At 42.9% G+C, this 19,992-nt stretch overlaps 1 protein-coding gene across 1 annotated transcript; it reads right to left on the reverse strand.

Annotated features, from left to right (window-relative positions):
* Positions 1–1,041: 1,041 nt before the first annotated feature.
* On the reverse strand, positions 1,042–19,676 carry epb41l4b (erythrocyte membrane protein band 4.1 like 4B). The gene is made up of 23 exons (XM_069655924.1): positions 18,816–19,676; positions 15,958–16,062; positions 15,824–15,866; positions 15,244–15,322; positions 14,951–14,995; positions 13,334–13,386; positions 11,917–12,037; positions 11,204–11,291; positions 11,033–11,121; positions 10,428–10,497; positions 10,165–10,334; positions 8,669–8,778; positions 7,981–8,014; positions 7,717–7,750; positions 7,478–7,581; positions 5,330–5,472; positions 4,469–4,590; positions 4,255–4,368; positions 4,117–4,172; positions 3,872–4,024; positions 3,595–3,715; positions 3,324–3,457; positions 1,042–2,054 (listed from the first exon to the last, which is right to left on the reverse strand). The coding sequence occupies exons 1-23, from the start codon at positions 19,104–19,106 to the stop codon at positions 1,991–1,993; spliced, it is 2,343 nt and encodes a 780-aa protein (XP_069512025.1). The 5' UTR covers positions 19,107–19,676; the 3' UTR covers positions 1,042–1,990.
* Between the last annotated feature and the right edge of the window lie 316 nt (positions 19,677–19,992).

Genomic DNA, 19,992 nt, shown 5'->3' on the forward strand with positions numbered 1-19,992 from the left:
ACATATGTTGTTGTTGCTCTCTTTGCCTGTCTCTATCCTGCATCTCCTTCTATCCCAGTTTCGGCCCATCCAATCGAGGCAGATGTCTGTTCAACATGAGTCTGGTTCTGCTCGAGGTTTCTGCCTGTTAAAAGGAAGTTTTTCTGCCAATGTGCCGAATATTGCTAAGTGCTGCTCATGGTGATTCATGTTGGGCCTCTCTTTAAATAACATAATAAAGAGTCAGTCAAAACCTGCTCTTTTTGTAAAGTGTCTCGAGATAACTCTGGTTATAATTTGGCGCTATACAAATAAAATTTGATTGATTGATATCACCACTGTAATGCCTCTTATCCAACCAGGATACTTCATCAGAACTAACTGTTGTATATAATGTGAAATATTACTAAGATGCCCCTGAACAGCCACATACCTGCCAAGTTTATTTAGTGCACGTTTTATGCCCATTTAGTTGCATGTGGTTTAAAAGTAGTGAGTAGCTTGAATGCTCTGTAAACGAATAGCCTATTAGTTGCTAAATATCGTTCCATTGGGATTTTAAGCTTAAAAATCTGGGTTTCTTGAACACAATGTTCTGCCCCCTCTCCCAACCAGACCCTTATATATTAAAACAATTAAAGCAGGTCGTAATTGGTTATGCTTTGAAAGTCTTGTTTATTGGCTCACCCACATAATTATTTCAGTCGAGGTCCACGTTAATTCTTTCAGACACAAACATTTGCAGCACATTCCCACAGAAGCCTCTCCGCTGTGCCTCGTCTTGAAGATAAATTGTCTAACTGAAGTGGTTCACTGAAGGACAGAACAGAGAGGCAATTACAGTCTGACTCATTGCGCTGTACCTGAGAGGTGTGTAGAGGCAGATAACTCAGTAATATTCTTTATAACTGCATTCCCTCACAGGGTGGGTGAGGCCTACACACACACTTACCACACAGGCACGCAGGGCGAGGCTGATCCACATTCCCATGTCAGTGCAGAGACCAAAGATGCTGCTACAGTTGTCAAACTGATGAGGTGGCTTTTATTATGATCCAACCGAGGGCAGTAAAAACACAGTCAACACATACAGTAAAGCAGCAGATCACACGCTGTCTCAGATGTGGTTGTGACAAAACAGAAGCTGAAATAAAGTTGTTAAAGCAGCGGGGTTATGAATAAAATAATAGCCAGTGTCCAACAATATGACTTCTGAGATTAGTTTAGCATTTAACCACTGATAGAAACTCAAACTTCATGTGAAAAAAGCAAAAGCGATCCATGATCGGACAACACAGGATCAATGCGTTCAGCTGCCACAGGAGCTGTGACTGCAGATCTGTCTCCCTCTAGTGGCTGGATTGAGACTGCAGCTACACCGAGGAAGTTCGCTTTCAATTTACTCTGTTCAGGAAGTTTCTTAAAAGTCAGATGCTATAAAGGTTTCAGCATTTCATATATGTGAACATAAGGAAGCTAATTTCCCAGTAAATTAATTTGAATGTCTATTTACATTTTGAAAAAACTGACTTGAAAGTGAAAAGACTTTCCCTGTAGCTTCTGTTCTTTAAAGTGCAGGGATCAATGCTTCAACAGTCGCCGTCTGAAACAGTTTAGGCATCAACATAGACGCAGCGTTGATGAACTCACATAAAAGATATTCATAACCCCAAAAGCAAATCAGATAAATATTTTATCATGTAACATATTTATCATGCAGGCAGCACCAGTCACATCTGTAGCTTATCTGTAATGTGTGTGAGTCAGTCTGTTAGCCAGTGAGTCCATTTTGTTTTATCTTACAGTTTGAGTTTGAATATAAAGAACCGTCCTTCTAAAACAGTTAAGCAAATATAACAATAGACTTTATGCAAATATATATTTCTAGCTGCTGAGGGTTTTATGCAAATATACAAATGTTGATTGAAGCCAAGAACTTTGGGTCTTCTGTCTCCTCACTTCAGGTCGGCAGCGCCTGGCAGAGATGCCACAGGGGTCAACGATCAATGGCTCAGAGCTCCGTCATCAGGAGGGCTCGTAGTATTTTCTCTCTGTCCAACCTCACTTCCTCTCCGCTGCAAACACAGGAAGATAAGAAAAACTTGTGTCATAAGAAGTGTAGGCTAAAGGTTTAAGTGTAAGGGTTCCTGTTTTTCATAAAAAATGTCCATAATGTAATCAGGGTCAAGTCTCTTTGGAGTAAAACCCTTTTTAAAGAAGAATATGGCCAAAAAGGCTGCATAAATACATTAACACAACAAAAAATGATGATACAAACACCAAAAGAATAACTCTGTTCATAAAAGGCAGAGTCAGAACTGTAGATATTAATGAAATCAGAAAAATAGTTGAAGTTCGAAAGTTAGCCAAACAAAGTAGAAGATAAACGTCTGTTTTTGTTTATACTTTCTTTTCATTTTTAATTAAGATCTTTTAGTAAAGTACATTTTTATTAGATATGTAGCTTAAATCACATGTATTCCACTTAAGTCAGAATCTGCAGACAGAAGGCCAATACTGCTACTCTGCTTAGCTAGGTTAGATAGCATTTAGCAGTAGGCAACTAGCTTATCGTGTGTTACTTTTTTCACATAATTATTACATTTAGCCATGTTCTTATTCAAGTGCTATCACAAAGTCTTATTACACAAAGTCAATTACTTCGATGTTGGAGAATCAAACTTGATTAGCTTTTAACAGGAAACAGGGAAGGCCAAACACCAGTTAGCTAGCACGAGTTTCTGTGTTTGCTTTGTAAGGTGAACCCTGTCAAACATTATATAGGTAGACCAGGTGAGAAACATAGGCTTGTTATTATTTTAGATAATGATCTGAATTAGTGTCCAAAACAGTAATTTAAACACAAATGCATTGACCATAAGTTTTTCATTTTAGTTTTCTACAGACAGGAAACCATGGGAGAAATTGAGGAATATCAATTAGCAGTTGCTAAACATTTAAAGCAAAAATGCCAAATATTTGTGTGTTTCAGCTTCAAAAACATTATAAATTTGATGCTTATTCTTTGTCATGTATGATAGGACACAGAATATCTTTAGACTTTCTGCTCTTGGTCAGACAAAGCATGGCATTTGAAGCCATCACCAGTGGCTGTCGGGTATTATAACAGACATCTCCTAAAAATAAAATATATAAAAATAAATCAGATAAATAGATAATGAAAATAACAAAAGCTAGCTGCTGCCATTGTATTTGGTATATCTTTACCACAAGGCCACGAGGAAACCCCGAAAATGATTTAAACAAACTTGTGAGATCACAGGAGGAAGGTTCAAACAGATGTAAAAGAGGCCTGAAGAACACAGAGAGTTCAGCTGTGTTACCTGTCGTTATGTGCAGCAATGTAAGGGACCAGGTGAGGGATGGAGCTACGGTAGTAAGAAGGAGAGAGATGGGGAGAGGGCGAAGGAGAGGGACAGCATGGACCACCCAGCTCCAGGGCGGGCATATTATCCACCTGGAATATACACACACACACAGACACACACACACATACATCCCTCTGTGTAGTTACAGGTGATGCTGAGAGGCTACATTGATAAGAGAAGTGTAAGCATGCATTCTTAGTGGTTTTTAAAGGTGTTTGTGTGTTACCTGTGGGTATATGGATGGCTGTATCTGTTTGTCCAATGAGCTTGTAGATCCTGACTTCACTGCACTCTGGGAGGAGATGGCTGCAAGTGCTTCTGGGAGATTATCCTCATCTTCATGGTTACTGATGACAAAATACATTGAGAGAGACTTACGTGACCTGAAGATTGTGCTGAGTAAAATGATTCTGAGTTGAGTCTGGAGATAGCATTTCTCAAGTACTCTGTGGAGTAATCATTTCCCTCTCTGAGCTCATTATTCAAAGTTGTTGAGTACTCACAAGCTGAACTGTCTGACCAGTCGTTTTCTGCGGCCGGTGCTTGTGTTGGATTTGGACTGCAGCGTGTCTGTCGTCAGGTTGCGGTCTTGCCGATGTGGCGTCTTGTCTGCAGTCAGACTGGATGCAGCTGAGTCTTGGGATGAGCTCTGATACCTGAAGACCAGAGTAGTAATATAGAGAGTTAGTCTTAATACACATGTGTAGACATGTGTGTAACAACATGAAGACAGGATGAGGGAACTGGCCTGTCATTGAGCGTCTGGTTTGAGTTGTTCCCTCTTGGCGTCATTGGAGCTTCCTTCTTCATCACGGAGGAGAAAAGGACGCTGCTGTTAGTTTCACTGGCCAAGGATTAGATAGTTTGGTGAAAGTTTGGTACTTACCCTGAAAGCCGCCTCCATCTGGGCCTTAAGGATGTTACACTTAAGATGGTCAGGGTGTATCGCGGGAGAGGCAGGAGGGTGCAGAGACTTTTCCGACAGCTGCTTCTCCTCGCCCTGGCAGCAGAACAGAACAGGAAAGAAGGTCATAAAACTGGGGCAAGTTCTTATTGTGAGCAAAATGGAAAAAAACAAGCATGTGGGGAAAGAGTTTGACCTTGTTGTCCATGTTGATGTGCAGCGAGGGCCAAGGGGCAGAATCACTGTCTGACTCCAGGGCCTTGAGCAGAGACTGAGAGATGTCCAACTCATCTGCAGGGCAGGGAGGGGCTCGACGCTCTAAGACACACAAAGTTTGATAAGAAAACAAACTAAAGGCTACATTTCATATTGTATAGATATTTTATTTATAGAGAATAGCTAAAGACCTGCGGGCTGGGTTTGATGTTTGATTTTCCAATTTTCTTTAACCTTCACTCCTGAAACTGACATAATTTCTGCAACAACAGTAAAGAATAAATCACTTTGTTCTTTGCTGGATTGAGCTGATGATAGAAGTCTAAGCCATGGATATTTTAAAATCTGCTCAAATAAAACCAAAACATCTGCATGGCAAGATACCATTGGATCAAAGGATAGGCTTTACACAGTATGTAAAATGTGTTTCAGTTTATCTTTAGCTAATTTGAGGCTTCAGGCCTCAGTTATATAAATCAAGTGTGTACCCTTCAAAGTAAAAGTCTTTTAGCGTGAAATTCCCTCTTATTGATGATGATCATCTGCTTTAGCTCAGCAAGGAAACATAATCAGGTGCAACACATAGAGGAGACTTCATGCCGAAAAAATACACAGGTTTGATGTTTAAGTGTAAGTTAGAAAAGTTAGTTATTAGCTTTAAATATACTTTGGAAAACCTGTTTTAGAGCTAATATTGGGACCTAACTGTAGTCAAACTCTTTCTTTAAAGTGTAAAAGTTTGGTTTGTGTGTAATTTGAGTGAAGCTGTGAACATAAAGAGAGCATCAGTATACTATACAGTCATGTAGCAAATTTGCAGACGGGCACTGAAAGTACTCACTGTGCGTGTGCGTGTGCGTGTGGCAGAGCGTGTCCTGGCTGTGTGTGTGGCGTCGGTGATGGTGGTGGACTTTGCCAGAATATGAAGTCTCATTCTCTTCAATGCTGAACTGATGGTCTGAAGTAGGACCGCTCAAAGGGAAACTGAAGATGACATGCAATCAAAACAGATTCCCCTGAACAACAAAGATACTTAAACCCAACTTCTATCTGGTGTTTTTGAAAAAAGACACCCAGGTGGACTAAATCACAAAACAATGAAGGACAGATCTTCCCACAATTTTGCAATAATAAACATTTTGTTTATTTAAAAAGAAATATGGCAACATCCCTAGGCATCGTGTGATTCAAGTAAAGGTCACAGAGTAAAAGGCAACACGCAATAACATACAAACATTGGCCACATTTTCTGTAAACGCTGATTACCATATCAATAATCTGCTATAATTCAAAAGCCTACCTTTAAAGCACAACACCACAAATGCAGGATTCTAGTTCATGCTTCTACTTCACACTGAACTATACACTACACATCCTAAAGCAGCTTTATCCCTAAACCAGCATACAATATGTGCTAAACTCAAGCCCTTCCACCTGCTGAGATTTACCTTGCATCACTTTATCTCACACAAATTAAAGTGATTTGGATGAATTTGGAAGATTTCTCAGTAGTAAACATATCCAGGCACTAAAAACATCAACCCAAGATGACAAGACAAATCAACCAGATGTAATCTCTATTTCACTTGTGTTAGTGTTGCCTTTTGGTGCATTATTCTTGCACTGTGTATCTGTATGTCTGAGGAATATAAGAACCAAATTAAAGGGACATTCTGCGACATAATAAAAATAGATATATATATATTGATAGTGCAAGGGGTTTTGTGAAAACTAGTGTTCAGAACTTGGGAATTAATCTGGGATAATAATGCACTAACTTTCGGAACAGGTCAATAAATGTAGGGGCTTGGGGTAAGTATAATGCTACCATGGCAACAACTTGAGCCCCATTTTTAGCCTGTATTAGTTTTTGTTTATGGCTAATTGCCATTAGCAGTATGCCAAATATGTCATTAGCTGGTCCTGTTTGCGATGTACCAACGAATGTACAGACAACATTTCCGGATAACTTGGATACCGAAGAAAACTTCTTCTGCTCTGTAGGTATAAGGTGCATTTTTCATGATTTCTAAGCAGTTTTATGGTAGCTTAAACAAATGGTCTCAGTATATAGCACACATCCGTAAAGTGTAGGTCACACTGAATCTAAAGATATTTTTATCATGTCTGTGTGTTCAGATTTGACTGAGTTATGACCCCGAGAACGAGTGTGTTTTTTGACGCATATTACAGGAATCTGGGACACTGACAGTTAAGGGATTCTTAATTGCCTCCATCAGCTTTGTGTCATCGGCAGGCCAAACGACAATGAATAACTTCCTGTTGTTTTAGAGTATCGTTACACTACTGTCCCTTTCACCTCATGCAGCATCTCTGCCTCACTCTATTCTTTATTACACTCTCTAGAAGCCCCCTGTGAAGGAGATAAAAGTCAGTTTTTGGAATGTCATGAAGGTGTGCACAGAAACACGTGAGGGGATGTGACAAATGGATGATGACAGAGTTGATGAGTACGATAGACACAACGTTGTTTTTCCTTTGAGTCCATCAGCAGAGCTTCTCTCTTTGGGACAACAGTCTGTGTCAGCGTCAGAGTAAAGAGTCTGGGTTTGATTCCCAGCTCAAACAGAGGTCAGAGTGCCGTCATGACCTTATCCCTGTAAACCACACTGATGGATCCTGGGAAGGCGCCGCTGGTTCGCTCGGTGACGTGAGGATGACTGGGCATGGGACCTGCTGCCTTGACAGGAGGCCTGAGCATGACGGGGAGATGAGGATCACACCCACACACACACAGACACACAAACATGGAGGTAGACACAGACACATGAGGTTTATGAGTGTTATGACGCATGGTAAAATACAAATGATGTGCAGTAGTGACGGACAGCAGATGAGCGTCTAAAAATAGAAACTTAAACTCCTGTCAATGAAATGTTAATGAAACACCCCACAGACTAACTGAGGTGCCATCACCTTTAACCAGGTTCAGCTCAACTTCTGATCCCACTGTGGTTTTTCATCTTACCTGTGTGGTGTTGTGTGTCCGGAGGGCTGCAGGTACATTGGAGGTGTGAGGGCAGGGTGGGGCGGGTGCCACGGCTCGTGACCAATAGGGATGTTGTGCTGGTACTGGAGGGGAGGAGAGAAGACGGATTGAAGAGACGCTGAAATTAAATGTTGTCACAAGGCTGAAGCCAGATCAGCGGCTACTGCATGTGTGTGTGTGTGTGTGTGTGTGTGTGTGGGTTATCTGAGGTCACTCACTGGATGCAGGCTGGGATCAGGGCTGGCGTGAGAGCTGGAAAAGAATGACAGCAATCACTGAAAAACATTCGTTTTCTTAAAGTTTTTTGACAGATGACCACTGTACTTCTTATTTTCTGTTACAAAGAGTTATTTTAGTGTTAGAGTTCCGACTATTCAGGGTGTTATGTTGACTAAAGTCAAGGTTACAGGATTAGGATTGAATGTAATAAAAGGAATGTCCTCACAAGTGCAGTAAAATGCATGTTTTTGTGTCTTTTTTACCTTATATGTGGTGGCTTGGCAGGAGAAATGGCAACTGAGAGAGAAAAACACAGAGTCAGTTAGAGCACAGAAGAAACCAGGAGTGTTTGTCATCTCTATCTGCGTTTTGGACGCAGTTATCTCGTGTAAATCTGTTTGTCAGTCCGGCCTCTTGATGCTCAGCTAACACCTCAATCTTCATTCATTTTTTCTATTGCAGGGCTGACACCATCCAACAAATAAATAGGTGCGTGCACGTCAGCTCTGACAGCCCTGAAGTAAATACGGTCTGCAGTCTGCACTTGATCATTCATGTATAATAGATGATGGTGAAATAGAGGTGTGTGGGCCTGTGAAGCTGCTGGGGCTCACAGAGGGTGGGAAGTGTGGAGGAGTGAAGAGTGCTGCAGGTGCTTTTGACAAAGTAGAAAGGTGACACTTAAGAGTAACAAGTAGGCACTTTTTTTTATAAAGAACTAAAGCTTTTAAAGTTTTATGGCCCTTTTGAACTACCACTTTATTTTAGACATTTCTTACAGGCTGTAAAATGCTTCTCATTTCTAGTAAGATAATAAGTTCAATTGTCATTTTGGACAAAAAAAGAAAGTTAAATGCAGTGAATCAAAACAGTACACGACCTTCATCCTAACACACTCTGGTGTATAAAGCAGGAAATAAGTGCCGTTAACAGTGTGCTGATAAGACTCACCTTTGCCCAGTGACTGAGTGCGAGACGGGTATCTCTTACTCGGCCTTCTCTCGAACGTGCTCGCTCTCCTCAGTCTGCCTCCATGAGTGGCCTGATACTCTGTCTTACCACTGAGAACAAACACACAGAAGGAGGTGAGAGTCTTTTCACAGCGACCACACGACAGTCTGACCTCAGTTTTAGGGTTTGGAAAAAGGATCACAAAACAGTTCATTGTTACTTTAAGTGTGATATAAAGATTTAAATTTAAAAGTTGTTCTTAGGAATACTGTTGCGAAAACTTTAATATGTATAATTTTGATTAGATTAAACTATTATTATTTGCTAATTAAAAGTGAGAAACAAAAATATATAAACATACAAAGGTGAATTTTGTTTCAACTAATCTGATCTGAGGGTCTTTCCACTATAAATTTCAGGCGTCAAACCCTCATTTCCTGCATTCTGGTGATTTCTTAATTTCAAAATAAAAGCTTTTCTTAATCTGGGTTTCAAATGCATGTGTTCTAAATTTTGAGGGGGGCAAATCCACACCTGTTACATGCCGTAGTGCTTTGTGTTTACTCTCTTTCCTGTGTGCTCCTAAGGTGCTGCTCTCTCCCTGCACCTGTGCCGACTTTCCAATCAAGGGTCAGAGCATAAAGAGCTGCAGACAGGAGGCAGTGAAGGACAGTGGGCCACGGCTGCGTGTGCGTCTGACGTCAACTCACTAGTGTGTACTCCTTCTGTGGAAGCAGGGTGTTTTCCTTGGTGCCTTTGTGTTTTTGTTATCGCTGTAATTTTAGTTAATAGATTTTGGGACATATAGATCAGCTTCTCTTTTGTTTGTTTTTGAAAGGAGCTTGTTTTATGTTGAAAGTCTGCAATAAATTCATTATTTTTTCTTGTACTTTGTTTCTCCCTTCTTTTCTCCTGGGTTTTATTGTATTGTTACTCCCCTCAACCCCTAACCACCTTCGGGGAACGTCACGACACTGAAAAAATAAAATAAATTAAAATTAAAATGGTTTATAAACAATATAAAATTGCTCTAAAATTCATCTTGTAGTCAACAACACAGAGTTGAATCTGCTATGCTCATTATAGAGATGACTCATCACACTGTACAGGTGTTCCTCTTTTTACTTCCACCACCTGTTGAGAGTTTTTAATCTGTTGACTCAGATGTTAAACAGACTTCACTCTGCTTTGTTCAGCTGCTCCGACAAATGACAGGAAGTGCCCGTCGCGTGTGAGAATTAGCTTCGACCTTCTCTGATAACAGTCAGAAGTAAACAATATGGAAGGGGATATTTCAGTCGCCATAGGAACAGATTCATGTAACCATAGATACACTGTAACCATAGATACAAAGGCTTCCCCATACAGTGGTATTAGTGCCGGCCCCGTCTACCTGAGAGCCATCGTCTATTATCCTTCCTCAGTGCAGTTTCAGCAGCTAATAACACACTTTACAGAGTATAAAAAGCTGGCGTGAGTGTGTTAAAGTGCTTTACCTGAATCTGAAGCGGGACCCGAGACGTGTGAAGTCGCTGTGGCTCGCCTTGCCGGTAGTTGGTTGACGTAGCCGGAAGAAGGCGTGACTCTCCACCGCACACTTCCACAGGTGTTTGCAGCTCTTGGCATTATCCAGCTGGAACACAAACGTGTGCTCCTGCTCCCGACCCTGCTCGGTCAGGAAACAACCTGTTAGCCACCTTATGTGGGTGCGTGTGTTTGTTTGTATGCAACCATGTGTTTGTGAGAGGACAGGACAAACCTGATCATCATCCTCCACCACGACTAATGTGAGTCGACTCTTCTTAAAGTCCAGCCGAGTGATTTTGGGCCTTGAAAAACACACAGAGACACACAAACAAAGGACTCTATGTTAGAATGTGAGTGTTATTCAAGGAGGTTATTAAGGTGATTAGAGCATGAAGCACATAAAGTGAACATGGACATCACAGGTTTGTCCTTAAAGTTCGATTGAAATCAAAATCGATGCGTAACAATGAAACAAACATATAAATATTTGTACTGGTATTTTAGGGTTTGTCATTTCATTAAAAAAACATTAAAATGTTGATGAGTCATCCCTCACTCGAGGATGCATAATAATGTCTATGTTCAATGAAATACTGTCACAAACTTTAGGCCCCTCCCCCATGATGCACATCACCTCCAAGCTAGCTTACAGTCACAGGTCGTCACTGTGTTCTCACATTCATTATTGGTTACTGTAAACGAGACCTTCCCTAGCATCAAGAAACAAGTAAAAATGTAGAGTCAGCTAGCGCTCTGTTAGTCTTTTTAAAGTCACCACAGTTTGGCAAGTGCCCACTTAGGGAACTACTGGATTAGAGAAGCGTTCGATGCACTTACCAAAAGAAGAGTCCAATTTTGTTGGAGCCTTCAAACACTAAGATGCCAGTAGGAGTCAGTCCTAGTGCGTATTCTCCTCCATCCCTGCCCTGAAGACACAATACGCAACTTTAGTTCTCAAACACACTTGTAACACTGCACCACTTCTGAAAATGAAACACATAAACACACCTTGACAAAGTGCATATCTACTCCGTAAAGCTCCAGCCACTTGCACTTGTTGAGAAAAGAGATCTCAGCTTGAGACGGGCTTTTCCCCCTGTGGATTTCAAAATAAGACACCATGAGGAGTTTTCACAACAAAAACATCACTCCCTCCGTCACTTCGGCTCTGATACCGACAAAGACATGTATTAAAAACGACAGTTCGTGACCTGAGCCTGTAATAGGTGTCAGCTGAGGGGTGTGCTGAGTGTGTAACCTTGAGGCTGCGTCCCTGACTCAGTTTTCATGTGTGTAAAGACGACTGTGAGCTCAGTGTGGGTTTGTCCTTGTGTGGCACATTCAGCTCCGCAGAGCGCAGCATATGTGTGCGTAATCTAATCCGAGATGGGAGCAATCGGACCGCGGCTGGGTTAAATACTGCTCGGAATCAATCAAGACCCTCCAGGGATTAATCCCTTAATCCTTCATACAGGCCAGTGAGAGGGAGGCCGAGGCGGAGGAGGCGAGAAGGGAGGGAGAGTGAAATTTAGACGCCCTCATCAGGGGGAGCGCTGGCGTGGGAAGTCAGCAGCAGTATGACTCCCTTTCCTGTTTTGGCTCTGCTCTTTTGCCCCAGCTGGTTTATCCAATGAGGAGATGAACCTGCTGAGGTCAAATAACTGCTAAACACCCACCAATAAGAATATAAGAAGTGTGTATGTGTCCTTTGTTTAACTTACCTGAGATCCAACCACGTGCCGAAGATGTCCGCCTCCATGGCCTCGCTCTGTTTGGGAGTGAAACGAAACTCCGACACCAGCACAGGAGAGTGCTCCAAGGGGTCGCAGTCTCCCATCTCACCTAAATATGGACAAAGAAATGTAAAAACACAGAGGTCAGAGAGCAACAGATGGAGATCTACAAAAAAATCAATACGGACCAAAACATGAACCAGGTCTTTAAGCTGAACCTGTTTTTAAAGATGAAATAAAACAATCCTCCTCTTACAAAAAATGCATTCTTGTTTAATCCTACACACTGGTTTCTAGTGTTAGCAAACTTTAGTGTGCTACTGTAACTCTACCACTTACTATTATCTAGTAATGTTCACTTGTGGCCACAAATCACTGTACAGCAACAGTTGCACTGTCTTTCTTTAAAGCTGCACCAGAGTACGTGAACATGAAGAACCTCTTTTAGAGACACTTTGGCTAATCCAGTGTGACTGACTATTTAATTGGTGTTATTTTAAAACAACTGTTTCTGTGTCGGTGCATTTTAGGAGGCTTTGACATTTAAAATTAGAGCCCAGGCTGCAGAGGACCGCTAATGTCATACTGTAGTTTTCACTGCATCTCTTTTAGCTCATTGATGGTCCTCTAGGTTTGATTTTCTGATTGCATAGATCATAACTTTCTCGCTTTGTTTTTTTTTTCAATCATGAATATTTAAGTAAAAGCAGAACCTTCCTCCTGAAATGAGCAGGCCGCTTTGCTCTTCAAAGGTTAGACCTTAACCACGATTGGCTGACAGTATTTGGACTGACCGCGTAGCCCCTCCCCCACGTGTGCGATCCAACGTTGGGGAGTGGCTGCACTGTACTGTCACTCCAAAGTTGTAGAGAACACAGTTGCTCTGGGATCGGTTATTCTGCCTTATATGTGCGAGCCAGAATCGCCAGTAGGTATTGGAATGGTCAGTTGAAATCTTGACTTGACTACAAGTTAGTGCAAGAAGGCAGCTTGACGATTGGTCAATTTCAATGAAGCAAGGTTCTACATAGAAACCTGCAGCTGTTCTGAACGGCCCATTTCAGAGGCGACCTTTTTAAAAATGTGATTCTGGAAAAACACTGAATTATGCAGTTTTCACTTTTTCACTGTGCACAATAAACACACGTGAAACCCATGCAAAATATGAGACTATCCATTTAAAAGACATGGCCCCTTTAAAATAATAATTACTCAAATATATAAGTGGATTTCAAATGTGCAAGTTCATTTTCATATCACAGAGGAATGGATTGATATAAATGGCCTCCTAATACATCAAAAATGAATCTTAATGCTTTGAAAATTAGTTTGCCATAGTAGTAATTGTACATGATTTGTAGGAAATGGCTAAATATATATAAGTAGGTAATGTATGTCTACTTACTTTGTAAACAATATGCCGCCAGTTCTACTGAGACATCATACGGACATTTCAACCTGAGCAGAGGAAAGAGACACAGGTGATGAGCCGCATTCATACACATGTTGGAAAGACATTAAAGTGTTTGAATGCCCTCCACTGTGTGTGTGTGTGTGTGTGTGTGTGTGTGTGTGTGTGTCAAAGAGGAGAGAAGCAACCCTTTTCCTAAAATAAGCAGCCCTCTCCTGTTCCTGATCTTGAGCTTTATAATAGAGCTGGACTCTGGGGATCCGTGGCCCAGATAGAGCCGGGGAGGAGGGAGAGGGGGTAACTCGCCGCCTGAGTGTGTGTTTGTCCGCACAGGGTTGTGTTTGTGTGGCTAAAAATCAGGCTCCACTGTACAGAAGTCCCCCAAACTCTAATGTAGGTGACCTATGTGAAGGCTACTACAGGTGAGTGTGTTTAGAACAGTTTTAACACAGCCTGTGAGAGTCTTGAGTCTTGTGAGATCCAGGACGACGTGTTTCACATTCATGAGGAGAGAAATGTATCTTAGGGTGAGTGTTTTCTTCTGTTCAAGTGAGGTCAGATTTAAGAGAGTAAATCCAAGCTTATATTCTCAAAATGGATTTATCTTAAACCTTTAACTGTCTTTAGCATCTACAAAGTACAAGGTTTTACTTGTTCACTTGGTTCAGAAGCTGGGCAATGTGACAAAAAACTCAAATCACTCGTCTGGCCTACTTGGTTAACTCATCCTCTCCTCTCCTGTTTATTTATTTTTTCTCCATCCATTTAACTTCCTGCCAGCATCATCCCCCTTTCTGTTGATTCATATCCACTGCCAGCACATGTCTCTCTTCTTTCCCTTCTCCAGGTATTTTCTAGCTCAACAGCTTGCGTGACACATCTCTTTCCCGGCTCTCATTACACCTGTCCCTGACCTGCCTACATGGATGAATTTCTCGTCCCACTTATATCTTCTCTCTCATAAACATCCATCCATCTATAAACTTGACTTCATAACAAGATTGAAAACCACTCTTGTGACTGTCCACTAAGCTAGCAGCCAGTTAGCTTAGCTTAGCTTAGCAGGACTGGAAACAATCCTTGCCCTCTCTAAAGGCAACAACATCCAGGAAGTCCAAGTAAGAGTCTGACACACGATTCCCTGTAACAGTTTTTACACCTCAGTTATTTTACAGATTAGCAAAACAAGAAATAACAAGTTAGCTAGCGAGCGTTCGAGGTGCTGTAAGTGGATTTTGTGAACGTTAGACAGAGCCAAACTAGCTGTTTCCTCTTCTTACCAGTCTGTTAGCGAACTTAAGCTAACAGTCTGCTAGTTGTTTTCTTCTTACCAGTCTGTTAGCTAAGTTAAGCTAACAGTCCGCTAGTTGTTTTCTTCTTACCAGTCTTTTAGCAAAGTTAAGCTAACAGTCCGCTAGTTGTCTTTTTTTACATTTTTCCCTAAAATGTCAAACTGTACTTTTATGTCAGATATAAAATGGTTGTATATGTGTTTATCTTAACATGTATACATGTCTATATGTGTAACATGTATACGTGTGTCTCAGGTGTGTCTCATTTTACTGTCTACACGTCAATTTTCCGTGCATTAACAGTATCATAGGAACTTACTTGCCAGACAGAATATCTTGTCGAAGCTGCAACACAAACAGATACCTGTTGGAGTGAAAAACAACAAAGAGTGAGAGGCTCAACAAGAACATAAATCAATTGAAGTATCCCCGGCCTATCCTCATCCCTGACACATAATTTGTTTTAACAAGTCTCTGTCCATTTAGCCTTGATTTGAATCTGCCCACAGCAGCAAAGTAATTAGCCCCACATCCCCCTCGGACCTCGGCACTGGGCTCCTGAGAAAACTCTGTGTGTGTTCCTGTATGTGTATGTGTGAGAGAGATTTATACCTTGTAAATTCCTCACGCAGGTTATTTGGCTCAGAGGAGTAAAATTTCACTCTGAAGAACAGTCTGTATGGAGGCCCGTCTAAAAAAACACAGAGAGATAGAAGAAAGGGTAAAAACAAGTGTGTGAGACGAGAAGAGAAAGCTGTGTAGAGTAATTTATCAAAGATAATTCAATCAAATCTACTCATGATTTATCTTATCCAGTCTTTTACCATCTATCACCGACAGCCAGGACATGAATCTTTTTTTAACCCCATTTCTTTGTATCCTACTTTAAAGCTTCTTTCCTGTTTCACTTTAACATCAGACTTTATTTTAGAGAATCTACTTAGTGAAAAAAAAGCAGCAACAGACAAGTAAAACAACACTAATTCATCCATTCATCCCCCTGGTGCGAGCAGGTGAGCAAACAAGGGTACTGCTCCTAATGCACATGCTAATCGCCATGTCAACATGGGATAATGCAGCACCTGCTCCCCACTCACCTGCGCCCACATGCACATACAGTACGCTGCACATTTTCCGGCTCACACGCACAACACGGTTAGGCCTAATTAGAAAACAGGTGACATGAACGTACCTCGGATCTGTTTCTTTATAAGCTTGGACATATCCAGCCAGTGCTACAAGAGAGGAAAGGATGAGAAGGTGAAAATTAAGTAAATATAAGCTTGTGGTCTGCTGTGAGAGAAGTAATAAGAGATTTTAACTCACCGAGACTTGTTCTGTGTCCATGAACTGCAACCCAAAGTAGTCCGTCTCAACCAGATCTATGTGATACATGATCTGGTCAAATAGGTCCTGGCCTTTGGATTTACTCTGCAAAAACACAACAAAAATAGAAATCATTTGAGCTTCAAGTGAATTTATTTGAATCGCTTTTGCTGGTGTAACCAGAGCCTGATCGATATATTGGTTGGCCGGTATCATCATGTCGTCATGGGCATGATCGGTATTGGACTCTCCCAGCAGTCATTGGGCGAGAGGTGGGTACACCCTGGACTGATCACCAGTCAATCACAGGGCTGACACACAGAGACAGACAACCTTTCACACTCACACCTACAGGCAATTTAAGGGTCACCAATGAACCTAACGAGCATGACTTTGGACTGTGGGAGGAAGCCGGAGGGCCCGGAGAGAACCCACGCATGCACGGGGAGAATACCTTACAATACTTTCAGCACTGTCTGCTGCACATGAGTATTACAGCTGAGCAGACAAAGGCCAACACTGGAATTGCTTGATACTGACGTGTTATGATGTTAAATAGTCTTTAAAAGGCTATCTGTTTAAGAAAAGAGCCTTCTGAGTACTTTGACATAGTCATATCAGTGCAAAATCAACTAAATGTCTCGTTTAAAACTGACTCTATTGGCTGGGATATTGGTTATAAGTGAATGTTCTGGAAATTTACTTATTGGTCTGCTTTAGTGGTAATCTTCTTTTCTTATGGTAAACTTCTCTTGATGAGTCTTTAAACCAATCAGACTGCTTCTGTATTTCCAATTACTTTAGGTATGAAATTAAATTAGAGGCAGACCTGTTGTCCATACAGGGAGCAAAATTGTCTTCAAGTGGATGTGAAAGTGACTGTTAGTGTGAGTGTGTGAGAGAAATGACAAGAACAGCCCCCCTGAGGGAAAGACCTTTAGTCAAGCCTTTGTCAATAACACACACAACCAAGAACACGACTCGCTGAACTTAAACACAGCTACTGTAGCATCCAAACTTCATCTGAGCCTCATCGCCCTGTGTGAAGACCTCACCCCCAGCCTGACCCATATAACACACAGTGGGTGTGTAGAAAGATAACAACCCTGTACTTTGGATCCTGATAACCCGTCTAAACTTCCTGGTGTGTGTATGACTGTGTGAGGAAATCAGTGGTATTAAGGGATTGGGGACAGAACAAAAAAAAACAAATCACCAGATCGCTCTTGCTCATTCTGCAGCAGGCCCATTGAAATCAGAGCCTCTGTCACATGTAGTGTATTTGACTGTTCCTGTTCTTTCTCCTGTTTTGGCTGCACTCTGCCTGAAGTGACAGACTAATGAGCTTTAATAGACGAGTTTCAGCTCTGTTCAGAGCACCTGACATGAGCAAACTTGTTTCAAACACACCTGTGACTAAGCCGGCCAGCTTGACAAGCCCTTTGTCGTTTCATTATTGAAACGGTAACACCTAAGAAGAAGCTGTGTCTTTGTATTATTGCTGTAATCTCCCTGTAGGTAGGACAAGAGAAACACTCTCTACCCTGAGAACACACTATACACTCAGGCCGGAGGTGACGCATGCACGCTACAGCTTCTGTGACACACACACAACCTTCGAAATGAAAACATCTTTATGAGAAGCCACTTACGCACGAATGCCCACACACTCGCTCATCAGCCCACCTGCCCCCTCGCACACTAGCGGCGCTCGTCTGTGACACAGAGTCCCCACAGTGGTAAATCAGATCTGGGAGTCGGGGAATAGAGGGAGACAGAGGGAGATGGATGGAGGAAAAAGGGAGGAGAACAAGAGGGAGGAGGATGAGGAGGCAGAGTGTGAAAGAGTAAGATGATGAGCGAGAGGAGCAGGCCACAGAGGGGGTGTAGAGAGAAGATTAGGAGGCACGAGGAGGGGAGTCAGAGGGGGAGAGCGGTGCTGGCGGAGGATCAGATACAGGAAAATAGACTGAGGAGGAAAGAAGAAGAAAGTGAGAGGGAGATGCTGCGGGAGAGCAAACACGAGGGGGCAGCTTCAGGTCTGTCTTACTTAGATTTCCCTGCAGTCAGAATGGGGAAGTAATGTGATGGATTGGCTGATCATAACACCATCTGGAGCTGCTCCTCTTACTGTACAGGGAGAGACACACTCGCCAACACACACTCATACAGTACAGGCCACCGCGGTACTACAGGCGCTGAAACTTTGGGAACTTATCTCTGCTGACAGGCATTATTTTAGACACTGACTTTAACTTGAGATGCATTACCAGTCATCTGCATTATTGATTACTTTGTAAATTGTGTTGCCAGTAAAAAAAGGGCCAAAAAGTGTGACTCAGATCCCAATAACAGGTCATCATGTTGCTCATTTAGTTTGGCAATCAGTCCAAAGCTCCAAAGATCAAGTTGCACTGACATAAAAAGGAGAAAAGAAGAAAATTCTCACATTTCTGAAGTGAGTTTTGAGTTGTTTTGCTTTAAAAACAAGAAATGATCAAAACTGGGAAGTTAAAAGTAGTAATGGGGAAAAAATATTCACTCTTACATATTTTCTATTCAGGATTGCATTTAACTTAAGTTATATTAAGGGTTTTTGATTTTAAAAGTTTAAAGTAACTTGAAAAAACATAGAGTCCTGTCTGATAAATTAAGCACATTCAATTCCAGCAGCTGTGACCCTGTCTCTCATTTATGCAAGGAACTACCAGGGACCCCTACAATGTCCCGTACAGGTCCCAGGGCCACACTTTGACACACACAGACCTACAGGCTACCACCTATAGTCCTGCTCCATGCACTCTGTTTACACTGTGCCGGTCAGTGTAAACACACCGGACAGGCTTCAGCGCACTCACAGGCAAATCCACATTGACATCCGAGCCGTCCAGCAGCAGCACGCGGCATGTGATGGTGGTCTTCGCGGTCCCAGCCGCCGGGATGTGGACCGACGCCCCCCCGGTGACCACGGCGGGCGCGTGGACGACCTGCTGCTGATGGGCCAGTAGCAGGGGGTTCCCGGTCACCCCTCCACCTGCTCCTCCTCCCCCTCCTTCTCCTCCCCCTTTACCGTCCCGTTCGTCCCTCTCTCTCCCCTGGAAGCGGCTCCGGGAGCGGCGGCTGAACGTCCGGCGCAGAAAGCCCATCATCTTCCTGATCCACAGGGCGAGAAGGTCTGCGTTGTGTCCGTGAAAACTGCCCCGCGCAACAGCCGGTGCAGCCGGGGTCCTGCTTCTGCTGCCGCCTCCTCCTCCTCGTCCTCCACGGGGCGAGGAGTCACTTAGCAGGCACGGAGGAGACTTCAGGGCTGCCGATCGCTCCTCAGGCTGGATGTCGGCAGCAGCGAGGGCACTCTGGCCGCATACTAATGGAACTGACACAGATCGACCTCCGAGAAGCCAACCAGTTGATTACCAATCATTCGGCCGGGTGTGAACGACAGGACTCTCTCACGGAAATACAAGCAGCCCTCCTCCTCCCCCTGTCCTGTCCTCTCCCGTGCACCTGCCTCCTGCTCTGCTCGCTGTTGCGCACCGACACTAAAATCCCGGAGAAATGCCGTCCGACGCTCCGCAGTGGGAGCTCCTGAGTCACACGAGTCCGGGGAGGGAGGAGGAAAGTCCTGTCACCTCTGGACCGGGCCGAACCCTGGTGGTTGTTGTTGCTTTTTGCCACCGGCGAACCGAAACTAGTCTACCTCTCAGGTAAAAGTCAACCAACGAAACTAGACAAACAGAGTGATCTGCGCCTGCGTACAAACAGCGCAGAACAAACTTCTGGTCCTCCCGACAGACCGACCCATGAGAGCCGGAGATCCAGCGCCACCTGTCTGTCTGTCTGTCATGGGCCCGCCTGGCGTGGGAATAGTTCATAGTATATTAATAGCGGTTCCAAGGTGTGGTCCACGGTGCCCCAAGGGTCGTTAGTGGGTCTCCATGAGGTCCCCAGAGTGATGCTGATTGTTTGTCACTGTGATTATCACTAAGGACTACAGAAATCCCCCAAACACAACCCAGTGAGAAATTTTGAAAATGT

The sequence above is a fragment of the Semicossyphus pulcher genome, unplaced genomic scaffold, assembly GCF_022749685.1.
Source record: "Semicossyphus pulcher isolate SPU_LCO1_2020_fin unplaced genomic scaffold, fSemPul1.0.p SCAF_9, whole genome shotgun sequence".
Classification (NCBI taxonomy): domain Eukaryota; kingdom Metazoa; phylum Chordata; class Actinopteri; order Labriformes; family Labridae; genus Semicossyphus; species Semicossyphus pulcher.

Coding starts and splice junctions, on each gene's coding strand:
- epb41l4b (XM_069655924.1), bottom strand. CDS start 19,106: ATGATGGGCTTTCTGCGCCGGACGTTCAGCCGCCGCTCCCGGAGCCGC. Junction 15,867..15,957: donor TGGACACAGAACAAGTCTCG/GTGAGTTAAAAT, acceptor CCTCTCTTGTAG/CACTGGCTGGATATGTCCAA. Junction 3,458..3,594: donor AGCCATCCATATACCCACAG/GTAACACACAAA, acceptor TGTATATTCCAG/GTGGATAATATGCCCGCCCT.